Source organism: Rhinoderma darwinii, chromosome 2 (genome assembly GCF_050947455.1).
Source record: "Rhinoderma darwinii isolate aRhiDar2 chromosome 2, aRhiDar2.hap1, whole genome shotgun sequence".
NCBI lineage: Eukaryota > Metazoa > Chordata > Amphibia > Anura > Rhinodermatidae > Rhinoderma > Rhinoderma darwinii.
In genome coordinates this window covers 348,800,910-348,824,757 of record NC_134688.1, presented here as the reverse complement: position 1 = coordinate 348,824,757, position 23,848 = coordinate 348,800,910, and the positions used below count along the sequence as shown (strand labels likewise).

The 23,848-nt window shown below is 44.7% G+C and overlaps 1 protein-coding gene across 1 annotated transcript; it reads left to right on the top strand.

Moving 5' to 3' along the window:
• Positions 1 to 2,431: 2,431 nt before the first annotated feature.
• Positions 2,432 to 23,329, top strand: LOC142741312 (omega-hydroxyceramide transacylase-like). The gene is made up of 5 exons (XM_075850688.1): positions 2,432 to 2,755; positions 16,494 to 16,726; positions 19,184 to 19,249; positions 21,622 to 21,831; positions 22,502 to 23,329. Exons 1-5 carry the CDS (start codon positions 2,557 to 2,559, stop codon positions 22,682 to 22,684), a joined length of 891 nt encoding a protein of 296 aa, XP_075706803.1. The 5' UTR covers positions 2,432 to 2,556; the 3' UTR covers positions 22,685 to 23,329.
• Positions 23,330 to 23,848: the final 519 nt, after the last annotated feature.

Sequence of the window (23,848 nt, the reverse complement as noted above, 5' to 3'; positions counted from 1 at the left end):
ACAGCAACCTGTAAAAAAATAGAAGTTCATACTTACCGAGAACTCCCTGCTTCTGTCTCCAGTCCGGCCTCCCAGGATGACGTTTCAGTCTAAGTGACGGCTGCAGCCAATCACAGGCCAAGCACAGGCTGCAGCGGTCACATGGACTGGCTCGTCATCCAGGGAGGTCGGGCTGGATGCCGAAAGAGGGACGCGTCACCAAGACAACGGCCGGTAAGTATTAAATTCGTTTACTTTCACTAGGGAAAGTGCGGTCCCTTCTCTCTATCCTGCACTGATAGGGAGAAGGGAAGCACTTTTCCCGTAGTCCGCAGCAGCTAGTCCGCATCAATTTACTGCACATTTTGTGCAGATCCGCAGCAGAATCTGCAACGCAGATTCTGTGCGGCATTGATGCGGACAGTTGCGGAGGAAATCCGCCACGTGTGGTCATGCCCTAATAATTTGAAACAGTGCATTTTGAGTTTTTTAATTCTAAAAAAATAAATTGTTATCATTAGGAGATTTGTTCAATAAAATTAGCATTATACTCCAACGGTTGATGGCTTGAAGATTATACTGACTGTCATTTGCATCGACTATTTAGGAAAATCAGCGAAAAAGAACATTTACTTAATCATTTGGAATGCGGTGTATTTGTTGCTGGTTTTCCCCATTGAACTCAATGGGAAGGTAAATCCCGCAACAAATAGCAGTTGTTACGTTTTTTTGCGGTGGGTTCTCAACGATTCCAACACAAAAAACGCAACTCAGAAAAAAAATAAAAAATCATACTTACCCAGAAGTCTGTGTTCCTCCCTCCAGCGCCGCCTCCTGGGATGAAACGTCTATGGGCTAAGTGCTGCCGTTTTCTGCAGCAGACATTCTGGGCGAAAAACTGCACCATAGTTTGGTGTGGTTTTTCGCTTGGAATTCCCTGCGGCGCACAGGGTGGATAAGCTGTGTGCTTTTACGCAGCGCATCCGCCCTGTGTGAACTCAGCCATACAGCCATACATGTTATGGCTCTTTGAATGTGATGATGAAAGAATGGAAAAAAATTCCTTGGTAATTAAGGGTCAAACAGGGCAGGTTATTAAAGGGTTAAAGAAATTAACCTTGTTTTTACAGAAGAGGCAGGACAGGGGTGTGGTGGAGGTGTGAGCTGCCAAACATACTTATTATACCCAAAGACAGCCTTGTGTCTAATAACAGTAGATCGACAGGTCGGAGCTGTAAGGGTATGTTCACACGGCGGGGGTCCGTAACGGCTGAAATTACGGGGATGTTTCAGCCTGAAAACATCCCCGTAAATTCAGCCGTACCGGCATGTGCAGGCGCTTGAACGCCGCGTTAATTACGGCCGTAATTAGCGCTGCTATTCATTGGAGTCAATGAATAGCGGCTCCAAATACGGCCAAAGAAGTGACAGGTCACTTCTTCTACGCGGGCGTCTATTTACGCGCCGTCATTTGACAGCGGCGCGTAAATATACGCCTCGTGTGAACAGACAAACGTCTGCCCATTGCTTTCAATGGGCAGATGTTTGTCAGCGCTATTGAGGCGCTATTTTCAGACGTAATTCGGGGCAAAAACGCCCGAATTACGTCCGTAAATAGGCCGTGTGAACATACCCGTACCTAGTTTATAACTAGTAATTTGCAACATGTTAGTTCAGTAGCCGTAACGTAGAAGTAAATAAATTAGTTTTTTTTTTTTTTTTTTATATGATGCAAACCTCAATGTTACCCTATAGAAAATAAGTTGCGAGTAACCTTGTGACCATCATACATGTTACCACCATTTTTGGCCTATATAGTTGAGATGTTAATTATTATTATTATTTTTTTTAACACACACATTTAGGCCTAGTTTACACAGAGTATTTTGCAGGCATCTGCCTCAAAATTCCTTCAGGGCAAGAAAAGCCGCCCAGGAAAAAGGAAAGACCTCGTGGTTTCCGTGTCAAAAGTAGCACCAAAAAAATCTGTGAACTGGGCCTTATTTGGCATATGTTTGCCATAGAAATCTATGCATTTACATTGCATTTATTTGTATATTTTGTATTAACTCAATATGGTATAAACGGATATAACATCTGGGTCGCAGGAGGGTTTTTTTTTAACAAATACAAAAATGCCAGTCTCCATTACTTGTGAAACCACTTGTGGCTTTGGCTCAAAAAATATGCAAAAAATATGCGATGTGTAAATTCAGCCCCAATGTGAACCTGGGCATAGGGAAAGATCTTGGTCTTTATATCAAGTGCTGCCCCAGAAGCTCAGAAAATGCAGCAATTGTGGACAATATGAACAGCCTGTAACCAGAAAGTCTGCCTGTCAAACATCTTATGTAACGGGCAGACCAAAAAGGGCATTTAAATGTTCAGTTACTACAAAGAGTCTTTGTTGGCTGCCGCCTTTTAGTCTAATCCTGCAGAGGGTCTGTGAAGAGACTGCTGCCTTATATTTCATTATATAAATCCTCTGCAGAATGATTTCTTAAAGAAACAGCAAGAAGTTTATTTCCTGTACTCTGCAGTCTCAAGATAAGGAAAAGTCCGCCACTGTCCAATGCCATGGAACATGAGACACTCTCTGGAAGGAGCAATCTTTCTCTCTCATTCTCTGGCAGTGGATTTCTGTCTTTGTACCAGATTGGAGCAGTCAAAGCCCTTCTTGACCTGGCTCCAGAAATATTGAAGTCCGCACCTAAGGTTTATGGAGCTTCTGCAGGATCTCTTGTTGCAGCTGCTGTTGTCTTCAAAGTTAATCTAGGTAAGACTGCAGTGACTTTATTACTTTGTACCATTGACACTTAGATAAAACTTCTATATTGCGAACTGAATACATTTACTATTGTACCAGTGCATTTTTTTAAGTCTTTATTTTTCTTAGCATTTTGCATATATGTTCATGTGAGAGGCGTTGCACACGCATTTCTTTACGGCCCACTGCACAAGCTGCAGATTTTGTCGCAGAAATTATTTTTGTGCAGGGGTCTTAAAGGCTATGTAAACCTTTGAACACTTTGTTTTTTTTTTTATGACACAATGTATTATGGTGTTTAATGTGACTTTTTTTTTTTTCAATTACTTTTTGAGATACAGCTTCTATGCATCCTGTAAACATAGAAGCTGTGTCTTGCGCTGAAACGTGAATCCATCAGGTCAGTGAGACAGACTGCTTCGCTGACAGCGGGTCCTGCGTGTATCTGACATGCAGGATCCACCTGTTATCGATCACATCTAAAACCACCAGTGTTCTTTATACATAGGAGCTGCGTCGTTCTCTCTCAGCCAAATCCGTCAGTTCAGCTGAACTGACGGATTTGGCTTAGAGAGAACGAGACCGCTTCTATTTATACAGGATACATAGAAGCTCCATCATAAAAAGTAATAACTGTTTTTAATAAGTCACTTTGCTTAAAAGCACATAACACACCAAACAAATCCTTCCAAAGGTGTGCATTAAAGGGGTTGTCCACTACTGGGCAAATGATGACCTATCCGCTGGATATGATCGGTTCGGGTCTGACACCCAGACCTCGCACCGATCAGCTGCTCCGGCTGCCTGTGGGCACCGGATATAAATGCACAGTATGCAGTGTACGGAACTGGAAGCTGTTGGCTCCGTACACTGCACAGCGGCCATACTGCAGCTCTGCTCCAGTTCACTTGAATAGGAGCAGAGCTGCAGTGCTGCATCTCGGTCGCTATTCCGTGACCGGAGTCATCTGCTTCCGTCATGGACGTCCGATTACCGGATGCAGCCGGGTCCAGGTGTCGGACCCGCACTGATCAAGAACAAATAGCCGGTGGATAGGTCATCAGTTGCCCGGTAGTGGACAATCCCTTTAACCCCTTAGTGACCAGCCCATTTTAGGCCCTAATGACCAAGCTCGTTTTTCTGTAGTCGCATTCAAAGAGCTATAACTTTTTTATTTTTTCGTCTACATAGCTGTAGGAGGACTTGTTTTTTGCGGGATTAGTTGTGCTTTTTAATAGCACTATTTTAGGGTACATATAATTTTTTTAGTAACTTTTATTAACTTTTTTTGGGGGGATTATAAAAAAAACCTGAAATTCCACCATTGTTCTATGCGTTCACTGTGCGGCGTAAATAACATGTTCCCTTTATTCTATGGATCGGTACGATTACGGCGATACCACATATGTAGAGGTTTTTTATGTTTTACGACTTTTGCACAATAAAAACACTTTTGAACTAAAATTATTTGTTTTTGCATCGTTGCTTTCCAAGAGCCGTAACTTTTTTATTTTTCCATCAATGTAGTGATTATTTGGGCTTGTTTTCTGTGGGACGAGGCGTAGATTTGATTGGTACTGTTTTGGGGTGCATGGGACTTATTGATTCATTTTTATTATGACTTTTTTGTGGGGCAATGGAAAAAAATTTAAATTTCGCCATGGTTTTTTGAGGTTTTTTTTTTACGGGGGTTGACCTTGTGGTTTAAATTACATATTAACTTTATTAATGGAGTCATTACGGTCGCGGCGATACCATATATGTATACTTTTATTTATTTTTTACACTTTTATGGAAAAAAATGGTTTTATTTTTTTATTTTACTGTAATTTTTATTATTAATCTTTATTTCACTTTGATGACTTATTTTATTAGTCCCACTAGGGGACTTTACTGTGCGATCTTCAGATACCAGAGCATTATTGCCTGTCAGTGTAAATCTAACAGGCATCTATTAGGACATGCCTCCGGCGCGTCCTAATAGGCATATGTCCAGGGCAGACCTGGGGGCTTTTATCAAGCCCCCGGCTGCCATGACAACCCATCGGAGACCCGCGATTGCATTTGCGGGCCGCCGATGGGTGACAGAGGGAGCTCACTCCCTCTGTAAACAAGTTAAATGCTGCGGTCGCTATTGACGGCCAGGATCGAAGTAAACTTCTATCGCGGGTGTTGGAGCAGGAGCCCAGCTGTTATCAGACAGCAGAGCCCCGGCTCCAGCCTGCACGGGAGACCCGTGCAGGACTTAGACTAGTCTAATGTGAAAAGGCGTCAGCCTAGCCTAAGGCCCCTTAGTGACGAACGTTAAAAGGCGTATTGTTCATCACTAAGAGGTTAAGCTAAATTCTCTGAATAAATGTAGATTGTTGTGAATTAATATAAAAAGGAACATGTTATTAAATATATTTGCCCAAAATCCTATTTATAGTTGTTAATAAAGCAAAAAGATTTCTCTGTGTCGGTCTATAGTAAATTTCCATAGAAATGATTAACAGAAAAGTACAATATAATGTGTAATATCTGATACAGATGTCGCCGCTAGAGTCAATAAAAATATACTCACTTCGTGTTAGGCTCATCCTGCCAATTGTCATATCCTGTGCCATTGACCTGTGTGTATAAACAAAGTATGAACTAAAAGTTGGGAAAAGGATTCCAAATGTACAACATTAAACAAAATCATTGAAGCAAAACGATACAAAGCAGAAGCTTTTTTTTTTTTTTTTTATGATAAATCTGCATAGATCCTCTATATAGTAATACAATACTGAATATCCCCATACAGGGGTTCTATGGTTTCTTATAAGTGTGGGGTGATTTGTTGGTTGGTCACTTATTAGGGTGGCAACTTTTTCCCCCTCTAAGATTTTGTAGAGCATGTTTATGCTTTTTTAAGTGTTTTTATCATTTAAGTGTATTTACTATGAATGAAATGTATACTTTTGTGATATACACAGTCATTCTATAGTATTTTTTTGCTACATATACATACCCGTTTGTGCTTTGTGGTGTAAAGGATCTGCCAGACACAGCTTCGGGGTTAACTCCCAGAACTAATCAGTCAGCACCTGAGAATACATCCCTGAGACTGACTCCTGCTTCCACCATTCAGGCTGGCAGGCTTAGGAGTGGGAGAGCCTATCGCAGCCTGGCCAGACTCAGCTAGCTCCCGCCCTCGGTCTATTTAAGCCTGCCCTTCCTGTCCCTCGGTGCTTGTGATTCTTTCCTTGAGGTTTCCTGGCCCAGCTACAGCTCCTGCTATTTTTGATCCTGCTCCATACTGACCCTGGCTTACCGACTACTCTTCTGCTTTTCGTTTTGTACCTTGCACACTCCTGGCTTGACTCGGCTCGTTCACCACTCTGGTTGCTCACGGTGTTGCCGTGGGCAACTGCCCCTTTTCCTTGCTTGTGTTCCTTTGTATGTTTGTCGTGTTTGTCGTGCACCTACTGAGCTCAGGGACCACCGCCCAGTTGTACCCCGTCGCCTAGGGCGGGTCGTTGCAAGTAGGCAGGGACAGAGTGGCGGGTAGATTAGGGCTCACTTGTCCGTCTCCCTACCCCCTGCCATTACTTGTGGTATATATTGTTCATTGTCATTTAACCCCTTAAAGCCACAGCCATTTTCTGGATTTTCTTTTTTTCCTCCCCACCTTCCAAAAGCCATAACTTAACATTTAGATTTTTCCGTCAGGAAAGTCATATGAGGGCTTGTTTTTTTGTGGGGCGAGTTGTACTTTTTCACGGCACCATTTATTGTACCATATAATGTATTGGTAAACGGGGGTTTCGTTTTTATGGCTTTCACAGGACGGTAAAAATAGCATGTTAACTTTATTCTACCCGTCTATATGATTACGACAATACCAAATTGATATTGTTTTTTTATTTTTTACTATTTTAACAAGGAAGAAACCAAGGGTATGTTCACAGGCTGAGTCAAAAATGGCTGAAAATTAAGGAGCTGTTTAGAGAGAAAACAGCCTCTGATTTTCAGGCATTTTTGAAGCTGAAAATGAAGCTTCTTTTAATTTGGCGCTTCTTTTGGGGCGTTTTTTGTGGTGTTTTTCATAGTGTTCAATGGAAGATCAGCTCCAAAAAATGCCTCAAGAAGTGACATGCTACTTCTTTTTACGCTCCGTTTTTTAAAACAGAGGTGTAAAAAGATGCCCCGTATTAACTAAATGCTGTTTTTCCCATTGATTTCAATGGGCAGATGTTTGTAGGCGTTCAGCTTCCGTTTTTTCAGGCGTTTTTCGAGGCGTGTGAACATACCCTAAGGCTGGCTTCACACACACTATTTCGGGTGTTTTAGCCCTGAATTACGTCCGAAAATGCGGCTCATAAGCGTTGGCAAACATCTGCCCATTCATTAGAATGGGTCTTACGATGTTCTGTGCCAACGGTCATTTTTTTAACGCGCCGCTGTCAAAAGGCGGCGCGTAAAACAGACGCCCGCGTCAAAGAAGTGCCTGTGACTTCTTCAGACGTAAATGGAGCCGTTTTCCATTGACTCCATGGAAAAACAGCTCCAATTACGTCCGTAATGGACGCAGCGAAAAACGCCAGCACATGCCATTACGTCTGAAATTACGGTGCTGTTTTCTCATGAAAACAGTACTGTAATTTCAGCCGTAACGGACGCTGCCGTGTGAACATACCCTAATTGTTAAAAATAAAATTTGTGTTTTGTCGCCACATTCTGAGAGCCATAACTTTTTTTATTTTTCCGGCGATTGAGCAATATGAAGGCTTATTTTTTGCGGAGTGAGCTGTAGTTTCTATTGGTACCATTTTGGGCTGCATGAGACTTTTTATTACATTTTTATGTGGGATATGAAGCGATTCTGGGGTTTTAAATTTACATTTCTTTACGGCGTTCACCATGCACGTTAAATAATGGTATATTTTAATAGTTCGGACTGTTACGGACGCGGCAATACCAATTTTGTTTATTTTTTAATTGTTTACATTATTTTAGAGGAAAATTGAGAAAAGGGGGGTTTTTTGAACCTGTAATTTTTGTAATTTTTTTTTTTACACTACTTAAATCTATATCAAACTTTTTTTTACACATTTTATTACTCCCCCTAGGGGACTTGAACCAGCGATAATTGAATCGCTGGTGCAATACTAGTGTATAGCAGTATGTTGTTATTTTCACAGGCTACTGTTTAGCCTTGCCAGAGGCAGGGCTTAACAGTAGATGAAGAAACACAGTCCTGGGGGCCTTCATTAGGCCCCTGGGCTGCCATGACAACCATCGGCACCCCCGCATCAGGTTGCGGTGGTGCGATGAGCTGTCAGAGGAGGGCGCCCCCCTCTTTTCAACGTCTTAGATGCGATCGTGATTGATCGTAGCGTCTAAGGGGTTAAATGGCCAGGAACAGCGCGATCGTTGTTCCTGGCCGTTAGACCCAGTCTGTCAGCTGTAGTATACAGCTGACACCCGTTTCGTATGGAGTGGGCTCAGTGGTTGGGCCCGCTCCAAACATCACATCGCCCACCACGACGAAATAGTACATCGTGGTGCGAATAGGGGTTAACTTATTTTTCGTATTGTTTGCAACTATTATTATTATTATTATTATTACTACAATTTATTACTATAACTATTTATTGTGATGCGATATAATATATAGAATATTCCAAAAGCTAGTTCTTATTGTATTGAATCTTCAAAAGCAAGGTATTCCTGTAGTGCCAGGTAAGAGTGTTCAATTATTTTCTATGATTTGTAAGAATTTGGGTGTCCTGTTGGAATCAATGATTTGGAAAAATATAATGCTTAATAAAAAAAATAATCTGCAACATGGATAGTAATCCTTTAATAGAGCCACTCAGTGGCACAGACCTCCAGGACCAGCCTTACATTGGATGATGCACTGGCAGTACATTCTGTTGACCCCCTACTTATATGGTATACAGTAATAGAGTGTACAAAACCATAAAGTGCCTAATTCTAAGCACAGTATGCCCAAGTAATAAGGCCATACCTTGGCCAAATAACGCTTCCACTTGCCTAAATAATGCTATACAGTGCACCCAGCAACAGACATTGCAACAATAATATACTGTACAGTATCTAACTTGCAGTGCCACACAATGTAAAGCCCACCATACGGTACGCAAATGATAACCACATACAGTGACCAAATAACAACTCAATACATAAATTAGTCTAATAACGGTGCTATACACTGTCAAAATGAAATTAAAGGGAAATTGTCAGAAGTTCATGCACGTAAAGCGATACAGAAGAGGCTGGACGCAGCCTGCAGGGATTAAGGGAAGCCGACATGACCGTCCTGGTAGGGAAAGGGTTAACTAGGTGAGGGAGAGTTGTAGGGAGTTGGAGGGGGGACGGGGAGGAGTTAAGGGGGACGGGGGGCCGTTACTGAGCTTCCCGCTGTTTCTCGGCATTGAGCCGGAAGCAGCGGGAGGAGTAACACGGAGACAGTAAGCTCCCCGTTGCCCGTGCTTCTCAGGATGGCAGAGATTTTAATGTTAGAGCGGCTGCGTGCCGCTGCTGTGCACCACGGTCCCGGATGGCTAGAGGAGACAGTGGCTGCAATAACTAAGATCCCGGACGCCGTTTCGCCACGTCGGGCCCGGCGTTCGGGGTCTGTTGCACAGGACAGGCTCCCCTCCCCCGGCCCCCTTACAAGCATGGTTATGGCGGCGGGGGGGGAGTCGGCAACAACCGCTCCTGCGCAGAGCAGGCAGAGAGCGTTGCCGGGGGTGACGGCGATGCAGGCCGGGTCGACCCGTCCCTCTCGGCGGTCCCGACCTCCAGAGCGCCTCAGCCCGGAGGCAGTCCCGCGGACACGGCGTCGCAGAGGGAGCCCGATCCCGGACGCTGCAGGCCAGGCAGCTGGGAGGACCGCCCCTTCCCAGGCCCTGCGTCCTGGCAGGAATCCCAGGCCGCGACGGGGTCCGGCGGTAAGCAGGGAGTCGCAGGCTGGGCTCCCTGTCACCCCACCCCCATCAGATGGAAGATTTGGAGGACAAGGTACGGCCGCCCCGCCTGGTGATGTTCCGGCCAGGGGGCAGGCTTCGTCAGGATCGTCTAGACGGACGCCTAGATCTGCAGCGACGTCGAGGCAACAGGTCCGGTCGGAAGTCTGGGTCCCGGCGGTCGGGCGGCAGGTTGCCGGCCCATCGGTCAGCGCGTCCTCATCCCCGTTCCGAAGATGTCGTTGGGATGGACAGTCGTCGGCGAGAGAAGAGCTGGAGGAAGGTGAACTGGACGTGTATCGTCGAGGTCAGGATGGTCCGGCTGACGGGAACACAGCGCCTGTGCAGCCCGGTGAGTGTATAACTCCATCATTGTCTTATCCAGCGATTTTTATGTCGGGTGTCGGCGGGGGGGCTGCTAGCATTGCATCGGGGGCCGGTAGTGGCGCGGGCGGGCGCGACGGAGCGGGTTTGGCGGACTTAGTGGGTTGCTTACGGGAGCTGGTGGGGCGCCTAGATAGGGCCGCGGCACCCGTAGTAACGGAAGTGTCCCCTGCGGTAGTTTGGGAGGGCCCCAGGGACGTGGGATCGTTACAGGCGCGTCCCGTGATGGCGGTTAGAGAGGCGGTCGCGGTGTCGGTACAGACCGAGGCACAAAAGGATGGCGATCGAGTGCGTATTGATGATCGGGCTCGGGGGGAGGTGTACGTTTGTTTTGAAGGTCCGTTGGGGGCGCATTTAAAGCAGGAGGTGCGCGAGCGGATCTGGAAGGACGAGTATGTTGAAATTTTTTCTCTCTTGCCGCTCGCTAAATTTTATTTGGATAAGAGCAAGCGGGATGAGAGTAAAAAGGACGAGGAGGAACGGCGGCGGTATAGGCTTATCCCGCAGACGTTCGTTAATTGGTCGCAGGCGTTTGCCATATTGGCTAGTGTGATAGGGGAAAATGCGCCGGAAAATTGTTCGGCGTTGTTTTGTTATTTTGATGCCATTGGGGAGGCTCATAGGGCGTATGGGGGTCAAGCGTGGCTGCGATACGATGAGCAATTCCGTCAGCGGAAGGCGGTTCGGCCGGCGATTCGGTGGGACCAGAAGGATATTGCTCTCTGGTTACGGGTTACGGCTCCGGTTAGGCAGTCCTTTCCCGGGAGCGCCGGCCAGGGAGGCCAGTCTAGTCAGGTTGGACAAAGCGGCGGGGGAAAGGCGGGGTTTTGCTGGCAATTTAATGAAGGTCAGTGCAAGTTCGGGGCCACGTGCAAGTTCAAGCACGTGTGTTCCGAGTGTAATGGTGCATCACACGGGGCGGCAAAATGTCTGCGAAAAAAGAGGTCAGGTAACCAGCACGCGGCTGGTCAAGGGGGTGTCGCCGGTGAGGGTGGAAAAGATGGCCCCTTATCTAAATGAGTATCCGGATAGGGCAGCGGCAAAATTGCTTTATGAAGGGTTTCGTGTTGGTTTTGTTATTCCTCCGCCTCCTTATGAGGTTCCGGTTACGCGGAGGAATTTAAAATCGGCTTACTTGCATGCAAAAGTCGTGTCGGAAAAGTTGTTAAAAGAAGTTTCGTTGGGCCGCATGTCGGGGCCGTTTGTTGAGTCGCCGGTAAAAGATTTAGTTGTGTCCCCGTTGGGTATTGTCCCTAAACGCGAGCCCGGAAAATTTCGTTTGATTCAACATTTATCGTATCCCAAGGGTTCGTCGGTAAATGACGGGATTGATCACGAGTTGTGTTCCGTAGTTTATACCTCATTCGATAAGGCGGTGGGTTTAGTGCGGGCTGCGGGTCCTGGGGCGCTGCTAGCAAAAACTGACATCGAGGCGGCATTCAGGTTGTTGCCTGTTCATCCAGAAAGCCAACGGCTGTTGGGTTGTTTTTGGAATGGGGCTTTTTACGTGGATCGGTGCCTTCCGATGGGGTGTTCCCTTTCTTGTGCATACTTCGAGGCGTTTAGTAGCTTCGTGGAGTGGGTAACGAGGGGAGCATCCGGGGTCGACTCGTTGATCCATTACTTAGATGATTTTTTGTGCGTTGGCCCGGGGGGTTCGCCGGTTTGCGGTAATTTGCTTCATGCTCTACAGAAGGTGGCGAGGGATTTTGGGATTCCTTTGGCGCCGGAAAAAACGGAGGGCCCGGTAGCGACGATTTGTTTTTTGGGAATCGAAATAGACTCGGTGGCAATGGAGTGTCGTCTCCCGGCGGATAAGTTGGGTGCTTTGAGGCTGGAGGTTCGACGGGCTTGTAGAATGAAGAAAATGACGCTGAGGGAGCTTCAGTCGCTGCTGGGGAAGTTGAATTTCGCCTGCCGGATTATGCCGATGGGGAGGGTGTTTGGTAGAAGGTTGGCGGCGGCAACGGCGGGAGTGCGTGCGCCGCATCATTTTGTGCGGCTCAAGGAGGAGCACCGAGCTGATCTTCAGGTTTGGGATGACTTCTTGGGCCAGTACAATGGTCGCTCGCTATGGATGGCCCCAGCGCAGGATACGAGTGATTTGAATATTTTCACGGATGCGGCTGGGGCGGGTGGTTTTGGAGCTTACGGGGGAGGTCCGTGGTGCGCAGGTCGATGGCCGGCTAGCTGGGTGTCCAGTGGACTCACGCGGAATCTGGCCCTGCTCGAGCTGTTTCCCATCGTGGTGGCGGCTACCATTTGGGGGGACAGGCTCAGGGATAAGAAGGTCCGTTTTTACTGTGACAACATGGGGGTGGTGCTTGCCATTAATAACATCACGGCGTCCTCTCCTCCGGTAGTTCAATTGTTGCGACATTTAGTGTTGGTGTGTTTGTCGTTGAACGCGTGGGTGGTGGCGGTGCATGTCCCGGGTGTACGGAATTGTATCGCTGATGCTCTTTCTCGCTCGCAGTGGGACCGGTTTCGGCAATTGGCCCCGGGAGCGGAACGTCTCGGTTTGGCTTGTCCGGAGCATCTTTGGGATCTGGTATCGGTCCCGTAGAGCAGCTGTTACAAAGGTCTTTGGCGCGCACGACGTGGAGTGCTTATGCTGCTTGTTGGAGGCAGTGGGAGGAGTGGGTAAGAGAGTTGGGTGACGTCAATACGGATAGAGACAGGTTGGTGGCACTTTTGTATTGGTTAGGGGATGCCTGGGAGGCGGGGTTTTCAGTAGCGAAGGTGAACCGGTTCATATCTGCGGTGGCGTTTGGGTTTAAGTTGCGGGGCTTGCGGGATGTATCGAAGGAATTTCTGGTATCGCAAGCTTTGAAGGGGTTGCGCAGAGGTAGGGTGGAGGCGGATAGTAGAAGGCCGGTGTCGTTTGCTTTGCTTAGCTCGTTGGGCGGTTCATTAGCATCGGTATGTCGTTCTTCAGATGAAATGGATTTGTTTCGGTTGGCTTTTTCGTTAGCGTTCTTTGGAGCATTTAGAATAGGTGAGTTGGTGTCGCCAAGTACTAAACAGGCAGGGGGGCTGAGATCTGGGGAGGTGAGCCTTTTTGCAGATCGGCTGGAGGTATGGTTGCGTAGATCTAAAACTGACCAAGTAGGGAAGGGTAAACTGATAGTTTTGTTCGCTCTCCCGGGGTCGGTCATGTGCCCAGTAGAGTGCATGCGGGGTTTTACGAAAAACAGGAGGTCTCCAGATTTGCCTTTGTTACGTCATGTGGACGGGTCGTTTTTGTCCAGGTTTCAGTTTGGAGCTGTATTTAAAAAATGTTTGACGGCGGTCGGGGTTGCGGCAGGCTCATATTCATCTCATTCCTTCCGGATTGGCGCAGCAACGGAAGCGGGGCGCTGGGGGTTGGATGATGAGGGGGTGAGGCGTATTGGTCGTTGGGAGTCTAAAAGGTTTAAGTCCTATGTCCGCCCCCATATGTTGTAATTTTTGTTGTTTATGCTTACAAATGTTATATGGTGGTGCCTAACTGTGTTTTCCGTTTCAGATTCGCCTCCGTGTTTGGTGTGGTTGATGGGTCATTCGTACGTGCACTGGGGGGCTTTGCGGGCGGACGTCCGCCCGGATGGTCGCCAGTTGCGCATTCCGCGACAGGACGCGGTTGTGCATTGGCTGGGTTTTAGAGGTATGTTATGGAGCAGGGTGTTGGCGGAATTCCAGACATATGCGCGGCTTGATAGGGTTCCGGAGGTCTTAGTGTTGCACGTTGGGGGGAATGACTTAGGAGTCCGCCCATTTCGTGAGTTGGTGCGGGATATCAAACATGATATGTTGTGTTTGTGGGTATCTTATCCCAAGTTGGTGATAGTGTGGTCGGACATAGTCCCAAGAAAGCATTGGCGGTTAGCTAGATCTGTGGAGAGAGTCAATAAGGCTTGCATTAAAGTTAACCGGGCGGTGTCCCGTTTTGTGGCAAGAAACGGGGGCATTTGCGTGAGGCATAGGGATTTGGAGTCAGGAGTGGGGAATTTCTGGAGGAGTGACGGGGTTCATCTGACCGAGGTTGGCATTGATCTTTGGAGCTTGGCGATAGCAGAAGGCATAGAAAGGGCGGTGGTGGTGTGGAGGAACTCACAGGCTTAAGGTGGTCAAGGCCTGTTTCGCTGTGCGGGGGGAGTCCTTGAGGCCAGTCAGTACAAAATGGTGGGGGGGGTCGCATCGGGGGTATGCGTCCCCCAAAAAAGGTACATGGTTGAAGACTTCATCGGGTGTTATCCCTTTGAAGTGGTCTTCTGGTAGAAGGTATATCACTTGAAGGCTTCATCGGGTGTTATCCCTTTGAGGTGGACTTCTAGTGGTTGGTATATCACTTGAGGGCTTCATCGGGTGTTATCCCCTTGAAATGGACTTCTAGTGGTTGGAGCCATCTGCAGAGGTGAACGGTGCTTCCGAGCTGGTTTACGGCTGGAGGTAATTGGTGGTTTGCAGATGGCTAATTTGGTGTGTTCTTTGAAAAGGACTATCTGAAGGGGCTTCAAGGACTTCCTCTGCTCGGGTTAATGTTAACGTTAAATTGTTATTTACGATTCTGACCCATGTTGGGTCATGTGAATTATTAGGAGGAATTCTCTGGTGGATTCCTAACTAGTTATCCGAATGTTTCGGATTTAAATTGTTTTTATAAAACTGTGAAATTAATAAACGGCTGCTGTGGCCATTTCACATCCAACCTCGGTGTCATGTGTCTTTACTAAAGTGGGGGTGGTGGGATAGTATGGTATAAGGTTAACACACGACTCTACTTAGGCAGGTCAAGAAGAGGCTGGACGCAGCCTGCAGGGATTAAGGGAAGCCGACATGACCGTCCTGGTAGGGAAAGGGTTAACTAGGTGAGGGAGAGTTGGAGGGAGTTGGAGGGGGGACGGGGAGGAGTTAAGGGGGACGGGGGGCCGTTACTGAGCTTCCCGCTGTTTCTCGGCATTGAGCCGGAAGCAGCGGGAGGAGTAACACGGAGACAGTAAGCTCCCACCCTCCCGCCCTTGGTTTGTTACTCCTTAGGTCTTATGTACGTCCGTCTATGAGCGTTGTGTTTTATTTGTGTGCTTATTTAACATGTTTTTCTTTTTTCCGGAGTAGGTTCTGTTGTCATGGCAGCTGGCGGGGGGAGTCCTTGAGGCCAGTCAGTACAAAATGGTGGGGGGGTCGCATCGGGGGTATGCGTCCCCCAAAAAAGGTACATGGTTGAAGACTTCATCGGGTGTTATCCCTTTGAAGTGGTCTTCTGGTAGAAGGTATATCACTTGAAGGCTTCATCGGGTGTTATCCCTTTGAGGTGGACTTCTAGTGGTTGGTATATCACTTGAGGGCTTCATCGGGTGTTATCCCCTTGAAGTGGACTTCTAGTGGTTGGAGCCATCTGCAGAGGTGAACGGTGCTTCCGAGCTGGTTTACGGCTGGAGGTAATTGGTGGTTTGCAGATGGCTAATTTGGTGTGTTCTTTGAAAAGGACTATCTGAAGGGGCTTCAAGGACTTCCTCTGCTCGGGTTAATGTTAACGTTAAATTGTTATTTACGATTCTGACCCATGTTGGGTCATGTGAATTATTAGGAGGAATTCTCTGGTGGATTCCTAACTAGTTATCCGAATGTTTCGGATTTAAATTGTTTTTATAAAACTGTGAAATTAATAAACGGCTGCTGTGGCCATTTCACATCCAACCTCGGTGTCATGTGTCTTTACTAAAGTGGGGGTGGTGGGATAGTATGGTATAAGGTTAACACACGACTCTACTTAGGCAGGTCAAGTGTTTTAGAGAAATCATAGATTTAACACTGCTTCGTGGACAGTGCCAGGCTTCAGGGGAAGTGTCCGCTGGGCGGCTCCCCTCTGGGTTCCACCCGCCCGGCTTAGCCTGATTGAATAGTCTCTGCCTACAAGCCTTTCTATTATCTAATACGCAAGGATTGTAAGTATGCTCTTGTAACTAAACTAAAAGTCATCTTACACGGCTCGTTCTGGGCCGTGTAAACGAGCGCTGATTAACGAGACAGCTTGTTGATCGGCGCTCGTTTGACTCCTTTCACAAGTAGCTAGATTGGGGACGAGAGCTCCTTACTATGATCGTTCGTCCCCATACATTATTATCATGTCGGCAGCGTGTCTTCCTGTTTACACAGGGAGATCTGCTGCCGTCAACAATAATATTTTTCATTTTTAAAACGATACAATTGCATTTGCTCATTCATCTGCTGATCGCTGCCGTTTATAAGGGCAGTTATCGGGAACGAGTGTTCTATGAACGAGCGTTTCCCCCGATAATTGGCCCATGTAAAATGGCCTTATTTATTAAATTCTGTTCAATATAATCTTAGACAAAGTAGTAGCCTGGTCTTTCTGATTATTATAAAGTTCTAAAAAAAATATATAATTTTTTCTATCATTTCAGATGAGCTCCAGGAAATAATCTTTGATGCAGCCATTGAAGCTAGAAAAACCATTTTTGGCCCATTTTTCCCAACTTTTAATTTGCTAACAATTTTACGGAAAGCTCTTCTCAACTTTTTGCCTGACAATGCACATCAGGTTGCAACCGGAAGACTCAATGTTGCTCTTACGCGTTTATCAGATGGAAAAACCATTCTGGTTTCTGATTTCAAGTCCAAAGAGGAGGTTGTGCAGGTAGAATATCCTATTCATAGTCAGTTTACATCCTTTGTTTACTTGTGTGTCTATTTTAAATTCTAATGAATCCTTACAGACTACGGTTGTTCCCTTATTTAACCCTTTATTGAGCAGCATATTTTGGGCCTTAACCCATTAGTGACCGCCAATACGCCTTTTCACGGTGGCCACTAATGGGCTTTATTCCGATGCATAGGCCTTTTCACGGCGCTGCATCAGAATAAATAAACCGAGCAGGGAGCCGTTAAATCTCCCTGCTCTCAGCTAAATGAGGTAGCTGAGGGCTGGGGGCATCCCTACACTGACGGGTGGGATCGATATCCATATAGATCTCACTCGTTTAACCCCTCAGATGCGGTGCTCAATAGCGAGCACCGCATCTGAGTGGTTTAAGATTGCCGGGTGTCAGTGTCTTCTATGGCAGCCAGTGGGCCTAATCAAGGCCCCCAGGTCTGCCTGTAGTGTATGCCTGCTGGGTTCATACCAGAGGCATGGCCTAGGAGATACCTGTCAATACTAAAGTATTGCAGTGTATTATAAATGCGATTGGAGGATCACATAGTGATGTCCCCTAGTGGGACTAGTAAAAAAGTAAAAAAAAGTTGAATAATATTAATTTAAAAAAAAAGTGGAAAAAAAAAAGAAAAATCCACTTTTTCCCTTTACAAAATGCTTTGTTATTAAAAAAAAACATAAAAAAGTTAAAAAAAATACACATATTTGGTATCGCTGCATCCGTAACGACCCCGACTATAAAGTTTTTACATTATTTAACACGCACGGCGTAAAAAATAAAATAAAAAACAATGCAAGAATTGCTGTTTTCTGTGAATCATGCCTTAAAAAAAATGTGATAAAAAGTGCTCAAAAAGTCGCATTTACTCCAAAACGGTACCAATAAAAACTACAAGTTGTCCTGCAAAAAAAAGCCCTCAATTGCATCGGCGGAAAAATAAAAGTTATGGCTCTTCAAATATGGAGACACAAAAACAAATAATTTAAAGGGAATGTGTTGCCAGCAAAACATGTTTTTTTTTTTTTTAGTTAAACAATTAGTGTATAGGTGATTAAACATTGTTCTAATTTTTTTTTTTTTTTTCACGAGTCAGGAAATATTATAAATTGGATTCAATTGGATTCTAATTTATAATATTTCCCATTGCTGGTCACTAGATGGAGCCATTCCCAAAATTGCAGCATTGCATGTGGTAAAGCAACCACATTGCTTTATGCTGCAAAATTGGGTAAAAAGCCCTCGCTCTAGTGAGCTCTCAGCATCCCCCCCTCCTTTATCCTGGCTAGTGCCGGGAGAAACGAGGGGTTTGAACGGTCTAACCTCCTACACTGTGTGTCGCCATTTTTTGAGCTAACACACAGTGTAGAAGGTTTACATACAGTAGTAAACACACACTGAACACAAACATACATAGAAATCCGTTACCTGCTCCAGTCGCCGCCGCTCCCTCCGGTCCATCCGCTCCGTCTGCTGCCGCTGCTCCATGTGCACAAGTCCGGAAGCCGCGACCGGAAGTAGTAATCTTACTGTCCGGCCGCGACTTCCGGTCCACAGGAAAATGGCGCCGGACGGCGCGCATTTCAAATTGAACTGTGTGGGAGCGGCGCATGCGCCGTTCCCACACAGCGGCGTACATGTTAGTGGATGGAACGGGCCCCGTTCGCAGTCCCTACGGGACTGGAGCTGCCGTATTCCATGTCTGTGTGTCGTTAATCGACACATACAGAAATGGAAAAAAAAATGGCAGCCCCCATAGGGAAGAAAAAGTGTAAAAATAAGAAAAAGTAACACACAAACACACAAATTAATCCAAACGTTTTTAATAAAGCACTAACATCTTTAACATATTAAAAAAAAAATTGTGGTGACACTGTTCCTTTAAAAAAAAATTTGTTTTTACTGTGTAAAAGTAGTAAAAGCATACAAAATCTATATAAATTTGGTATCGTTGCAATCGTAACAACCCGCTCAATAAAGTTATTGTGTTATTTATACCACACGAAAAACTGTAGATGTTTTTTTATATCCCCTCCCCAATAAAAAATTAATAAAAGTTAATCAATAAATTCTATGTACCCCAAAATGATGCTGTTAAAAAATACAACTTCTCCCACAAAAAACAAGACCTTATACAGCTATGTCGACACAAAAATAAAAAAGTTATGGCTCGGGCACTAGTGTCAGCACTGTACAACCAAACTGCACTAACACAATCGATTATAAAATCGCTACCACAATGTCGCTCTGCTGACAGATGCCTTTAGCGGTCTATCTTTTGTAACCCATTGGTTTAGTGTCTTCTCCCCAGTGACTTTGGTCTCCTACCAGTAAAATGTTTTCAATGAGTCTGGTGGAATACCAGTGTGCCCAAATTAAATATCTCAATGATAAAGTATGGCGTTATGAAGACAAACCTGTAATAATGATTGTTTTCACAGGCTCTTATCTGCAGTTGTTTTGTACCTTTATACTGTGGGTTTGTGCCGCCTACATTCCGTGGAGTAGTAAGTAAATGTGATTCTTATTATATACCTCTCTATATATCATTATATTTAATGAGCCAAATGCTGCATATCTTGTTCTGTTCTTGAACCTAGTGGTTTTGTAAAGACTGACATTTTCAAATAAAGTTATATTAGGATTTTATTTTACTCTGTTACCTAATGAAATGTTGTTCACTCTTGTAAGAGACTGTGTTAAAAATGGCGCCTGTATTCTGCTGTCAGCACCTGCCACGAAACCAGCGCAATGCTCTTATTATCAGAGCTGTTTCAGCTTGAACTGCGTGATGATAACATTATATTTAGGAATTGCTCATGATGTTAATCGCTTAGTTTGAGGGGATGTTCACATGGCCTATTTTTGGCTGTTTTTCAGGCCATAAACGGCCGAAAAGCGGCTGTAAAATTGGAATTAAAATGCCTCCACATATCTGCCCATTGATTTCAATGGGAAAAACGGCCTTCTGTTCCGACGGGCCGTTTTGGAGAACGGCCGCTTAAAAAAACGGTCGCGAAAAAGAAGTGCTTGTCACTTCTTGGGACGTTTTTGGAGCCATTTTTCATAGACTCTATTGAAAACAGCTCCAAAAACGGCCGTAAAAAATGCCACGAAAAACGCGAGTGGCTTAAAAAACGTTTGAAAATCAGGAGCTGTTTTCCCTTGAAAACAGCTCCGTATTTTCAGACATTTTTGGTTAAGCGTGTGAACATACCCTAATAGTTAAGGCCCTTTTACATGGCCCAATAATTGGGCGAATGACCACTTGTAAATGTCAATGTCCCGTGTAAAGTGGACAGCGTTTAGTCGGCAGACAAGCAAGCGCTTGTTTGTCAACTGATTAGATCTTTTATGCGGTCGCTCCTCGTGTTAAGAGGGAAAGTGCTGCCGACAAGATGCAAATGTATGGGGATAAACAAACCGTAAGTAATGATCATTCGTCCACATACCCCCAATCATTGCTCCATTTAAATGGAGCAAACGAGCGCCAATCAACATGCTACATTGTCGTTCAGCGCTACTTTACCGGGCAAAAAACCTGCCACGTAAAAAAACATTTAAAGCGGATCTGTCATAAGACTATGCTGCCCTATGTGAGGGGACAAGTCTGCTCTCCTATTAGCCCATATGTCACAAAGAAGAATTGTGCTATTTAACGAATAGGAGCTATCATAGAATATGGCGGATTCTAGTTATGAGTGGTGATCCCCTCACCCCTCTCACTAGTGATAGATGGCTGCCATGTATCTGCATACACCACAGCCAGCCACCAATTACTTCTGAGGAGCAAAGAGAGGCAGGGAAGTGCTCTCCTCATGAATTCAGCAGTCTCATGACTAGGAGTCCACCATATTTATTTATATCTGCTATTAACCTAATGGCACAATATATCTTCGTTCCATGTGGGCTAATAGTAGAGTCCTATGCAGCATAGTCTAATGGCAGACCCACCTTAGGTTAGCGGAGCTTTTTTTCTTTTACAAAAATGTATTGTTTTTGAGTTTCGTGACTGCAGTCTCTTGTTGTGTGAATGTGCCTGACCTTGCAATTTAGCTGGATTAATATTGATAGGTAATAAATGTCCTCTCATCGGAAAACCCCTTTCACTCTTGCAATGTGCTAAACAAGCTTTGGTCAAACATCACGTTGTATTCATTTACATGATGGTAAACATAATGCTGATATTAGAATAAAAAACATACCTGTGAAGACCATGTGATCTTGAAGGAAGTTGAGGAACGATTTATTGCGGCAGATATGCTCCAATTTCTAAGTCGCAGACAATCTTCTTTTCTCATTGTTGGTGTGTGTAGTTTAGAAGCGTTCTATCATTTTATATAAGGGAACTCCGCCCTAACTGACTGACTTCCTCTAGAGCATGTGTTTGTACATAGCAGCCAATCTGTACACTCAGAGCTGCAGTGTAAAGCATGGGGGAGGGATAGAGCAGCAGCCCTAGTCACTGATGATAAAGGAGGTGGATTTCAGACAAACTTTAAGCAATGCAGCAAAGGTCAGAGAACATAACCTGCTATAATGGAGTTAAAAAGAAACCAACACTGTAGTGTCATACTGCTTACACAATATGTTAAACTTAAAGCAAGGCTGTAGCTATAGGGGGTACAGAGGTAGCAGTCTCATCTGGGGCCTGAGGTAGCCCCCCTAAACATAAAAATACATTAGTATTACAAATGTCACATGACAGGTGGGGGGGAGGGGCTATTACAGATTCTGCATTGGGCCCAGAGCATCAGGTTAAGCCTCTTATGTAACCATAGAAGTCATAGTTCATTTCACCATTTGCCTAATATTAGAAATTCAAGATTATTGCATACATGGACACTTATGTTTATCTCTCTTTGTTTCTTTACCATAGAGATACATTGATGGTGGATTGACAAACTTCCAACCACTGTTTGGTTTAAAGTCTATGATAACTGTATCCCCCTTCACAGGGGAGATTGACATTTGTCCCAGAGATTGTCCGGTCAGCCATTTATGCTTTCAGATTTTTAATACCAGCTTCCAGCTGTCAGTCCAGAACATGCGCAGAGTGATCTATGCTTTATTCCCACCACCAGCCGATGTAAGTATTTTTGGAATAGTATCTAGACATGCAGAAAAGAGATCATGTTACTGCCAGGAAATGAAACAACAGACATCCCCAAGGTGCTCTATTGTATTGACTGTGCAAGTCATTGGAGTATTAATGCCGCTCGGGAGCCAACCCGGATTAGATGATTTGTGCTTTGTAGTCAGTAGTCTGATCCTGCAGTCATGCTTTTCTCTAATGCACCTAAAATAAAAAGTGCAGCAGCTTTGCAAATAGTCCTTACTTAAAATACCCTTCTGTTTTGTTTCTACAGTTCCTATGCAGATCTATGTGTGTCTATGGTAACATACAACAAACAAACAAACAAACCCTGTATAGTATGATCTTGCATTTATATAACCATCCACCTGTCCCCTACTTCTTCCTAACATACATTTGCTAGATTACCAAGCAGTATGGTACAAATGGAAGGGATTATTACTGTAGCATCAATCTATATAGAGTTTGTATGTTGTCTGTTACCATGGAGATGCATAGGTCTGCATAGAAGCTGTAGACACAAAACAGTAGGAATTGTTTTTAATCAAGACTATTTGCTTAAATTTTCATTTTAGATGCATAGGATAAATATAAAAAAAAAATGGTGGACCCTATAATGAAGACATAGTTTATACTGTTTTATATTTTTACCTTGTTCCCACAGGTACTCGATCATTTTTACTGCCAAGGTTATAAAGATGCCATTATTTATCTCATTTCCAACGGCAAATTCCATCTGCGCCTTATGTATTCAACGTCTGATAAATGCTCCACAAAACCTAAGAGATCTAACAGAAGACCACGAGAAATTATTACGGAAAAACACGCTATTAAACTGTGTATTTAAGCATTAAGATGTACTGGAAATAAATACCAGAAAGAATTGTTAAACTTTTATACAAGTATACAGGTGATAATGTATTTTATATCCCAGCAGTGCTACTATAACATGTATCTTCTAGGCAAGCCATAAATACACTGTGGTCCAATTTCTATGCTTTTCAATACAACTGGATGCCCCAAAACACGTATGCTGGCTGGAATATGTTTTTTTTTACAATGATAGTCAATGGCATATGTCTGGTGCATACGCCAGGTGCCACGCTTGATACCTGCACGCTAAATGTAATGCCCACATGTAGCGGGAACCTAGCCTTTAATAGCTGCTTTTTTTTTTTAGTGTGGATTTCCATTTCAGAACTAGGATTAAATTCAATCATAAGGAACGAGAACCAAAGGAAAGGTTTTCCTGTTATCTGAGGGAACATGAGCCCAAAATCTTGACATTAAAATGAACTCTTTGATGGTTGTTTTGGGGAAATAAATGCGGCAACCTATTTCCATGTTCTGAGACAATCTGTTCTACTAGATCATCTTCTATTGACTCTATATCTTGGTAAAATCTGTTCTAAGCTCCTCATGGCGTCACAGACCAAATTATGATATTCGCATGATATTAATGAAGATGTATGACAGCACTGATATCGCATTAAAACCTATAAACTATTTTAATGTATCCAATTGTGTATGAGTATTTTTTTATTTTTTTTAAATGCAATGGATGGCTATAAGAGCCATAGGTGTAGAACTAACTTGCTGCTGCCCTACAGTGCTGGTTCATTTATGCATTCTAGGCTAAAATTCAGCCCCTACCCTTGATCTTGTAAACTGAGTTACCTTGTGAACAAAACTTTTCAGAGAAAAAAAGGGACGATAAGGGCATGACCAGACGTGGCGTGTTTCTGCCGCCACTGGCCGCATCAATGCCGCACATAATCTGCGTTGCAGATTCTGTTGCGGCTCTGCCTAAAATGGGCAGGAAATTGATGCGCATTAGCCGTTGCGTCTTCAGGTGAATGTACTTCCCTTCTCTCTATCAGTGCAGGATAGAAAGAAGGGACAGCCCTTTCCCTAGTAAATGTAAAATAAATTCATACTTACCCGGCCGTTGTCTTGGTGACGCGTCCCTCTTTCGCCATCCAGCCCGACCTCCCTGGATGACTTGGCAGTC

What these genes read in the sequence shown, in the direction of transcription:
- LOC142741312 (XM_075850688.1), top strand. Translation starts at nt 2,557, where the DNA reads ATGGAACATGAGACACTCTCTGGAAGGAGCAATCTTTCTCTCTCATTC. An exon ending in CGCCTACATTCCGTGGAGTA is followed by an intron (nt 19,250 to 21,621) that starts GTAAGTAAATGT and finishes TCTTTACCATAG; the next exon opens with AGATACATTGATGGTGGATT. An exon ending in TATTCCCACCACCAGCCGAT is followed by an intron (nt 21,832 to 22,501) that starts GTAAGTATTTTT and finishes TTGTTCCCACAG; the next exon opens with GTACTCGATCATTTTTACTG.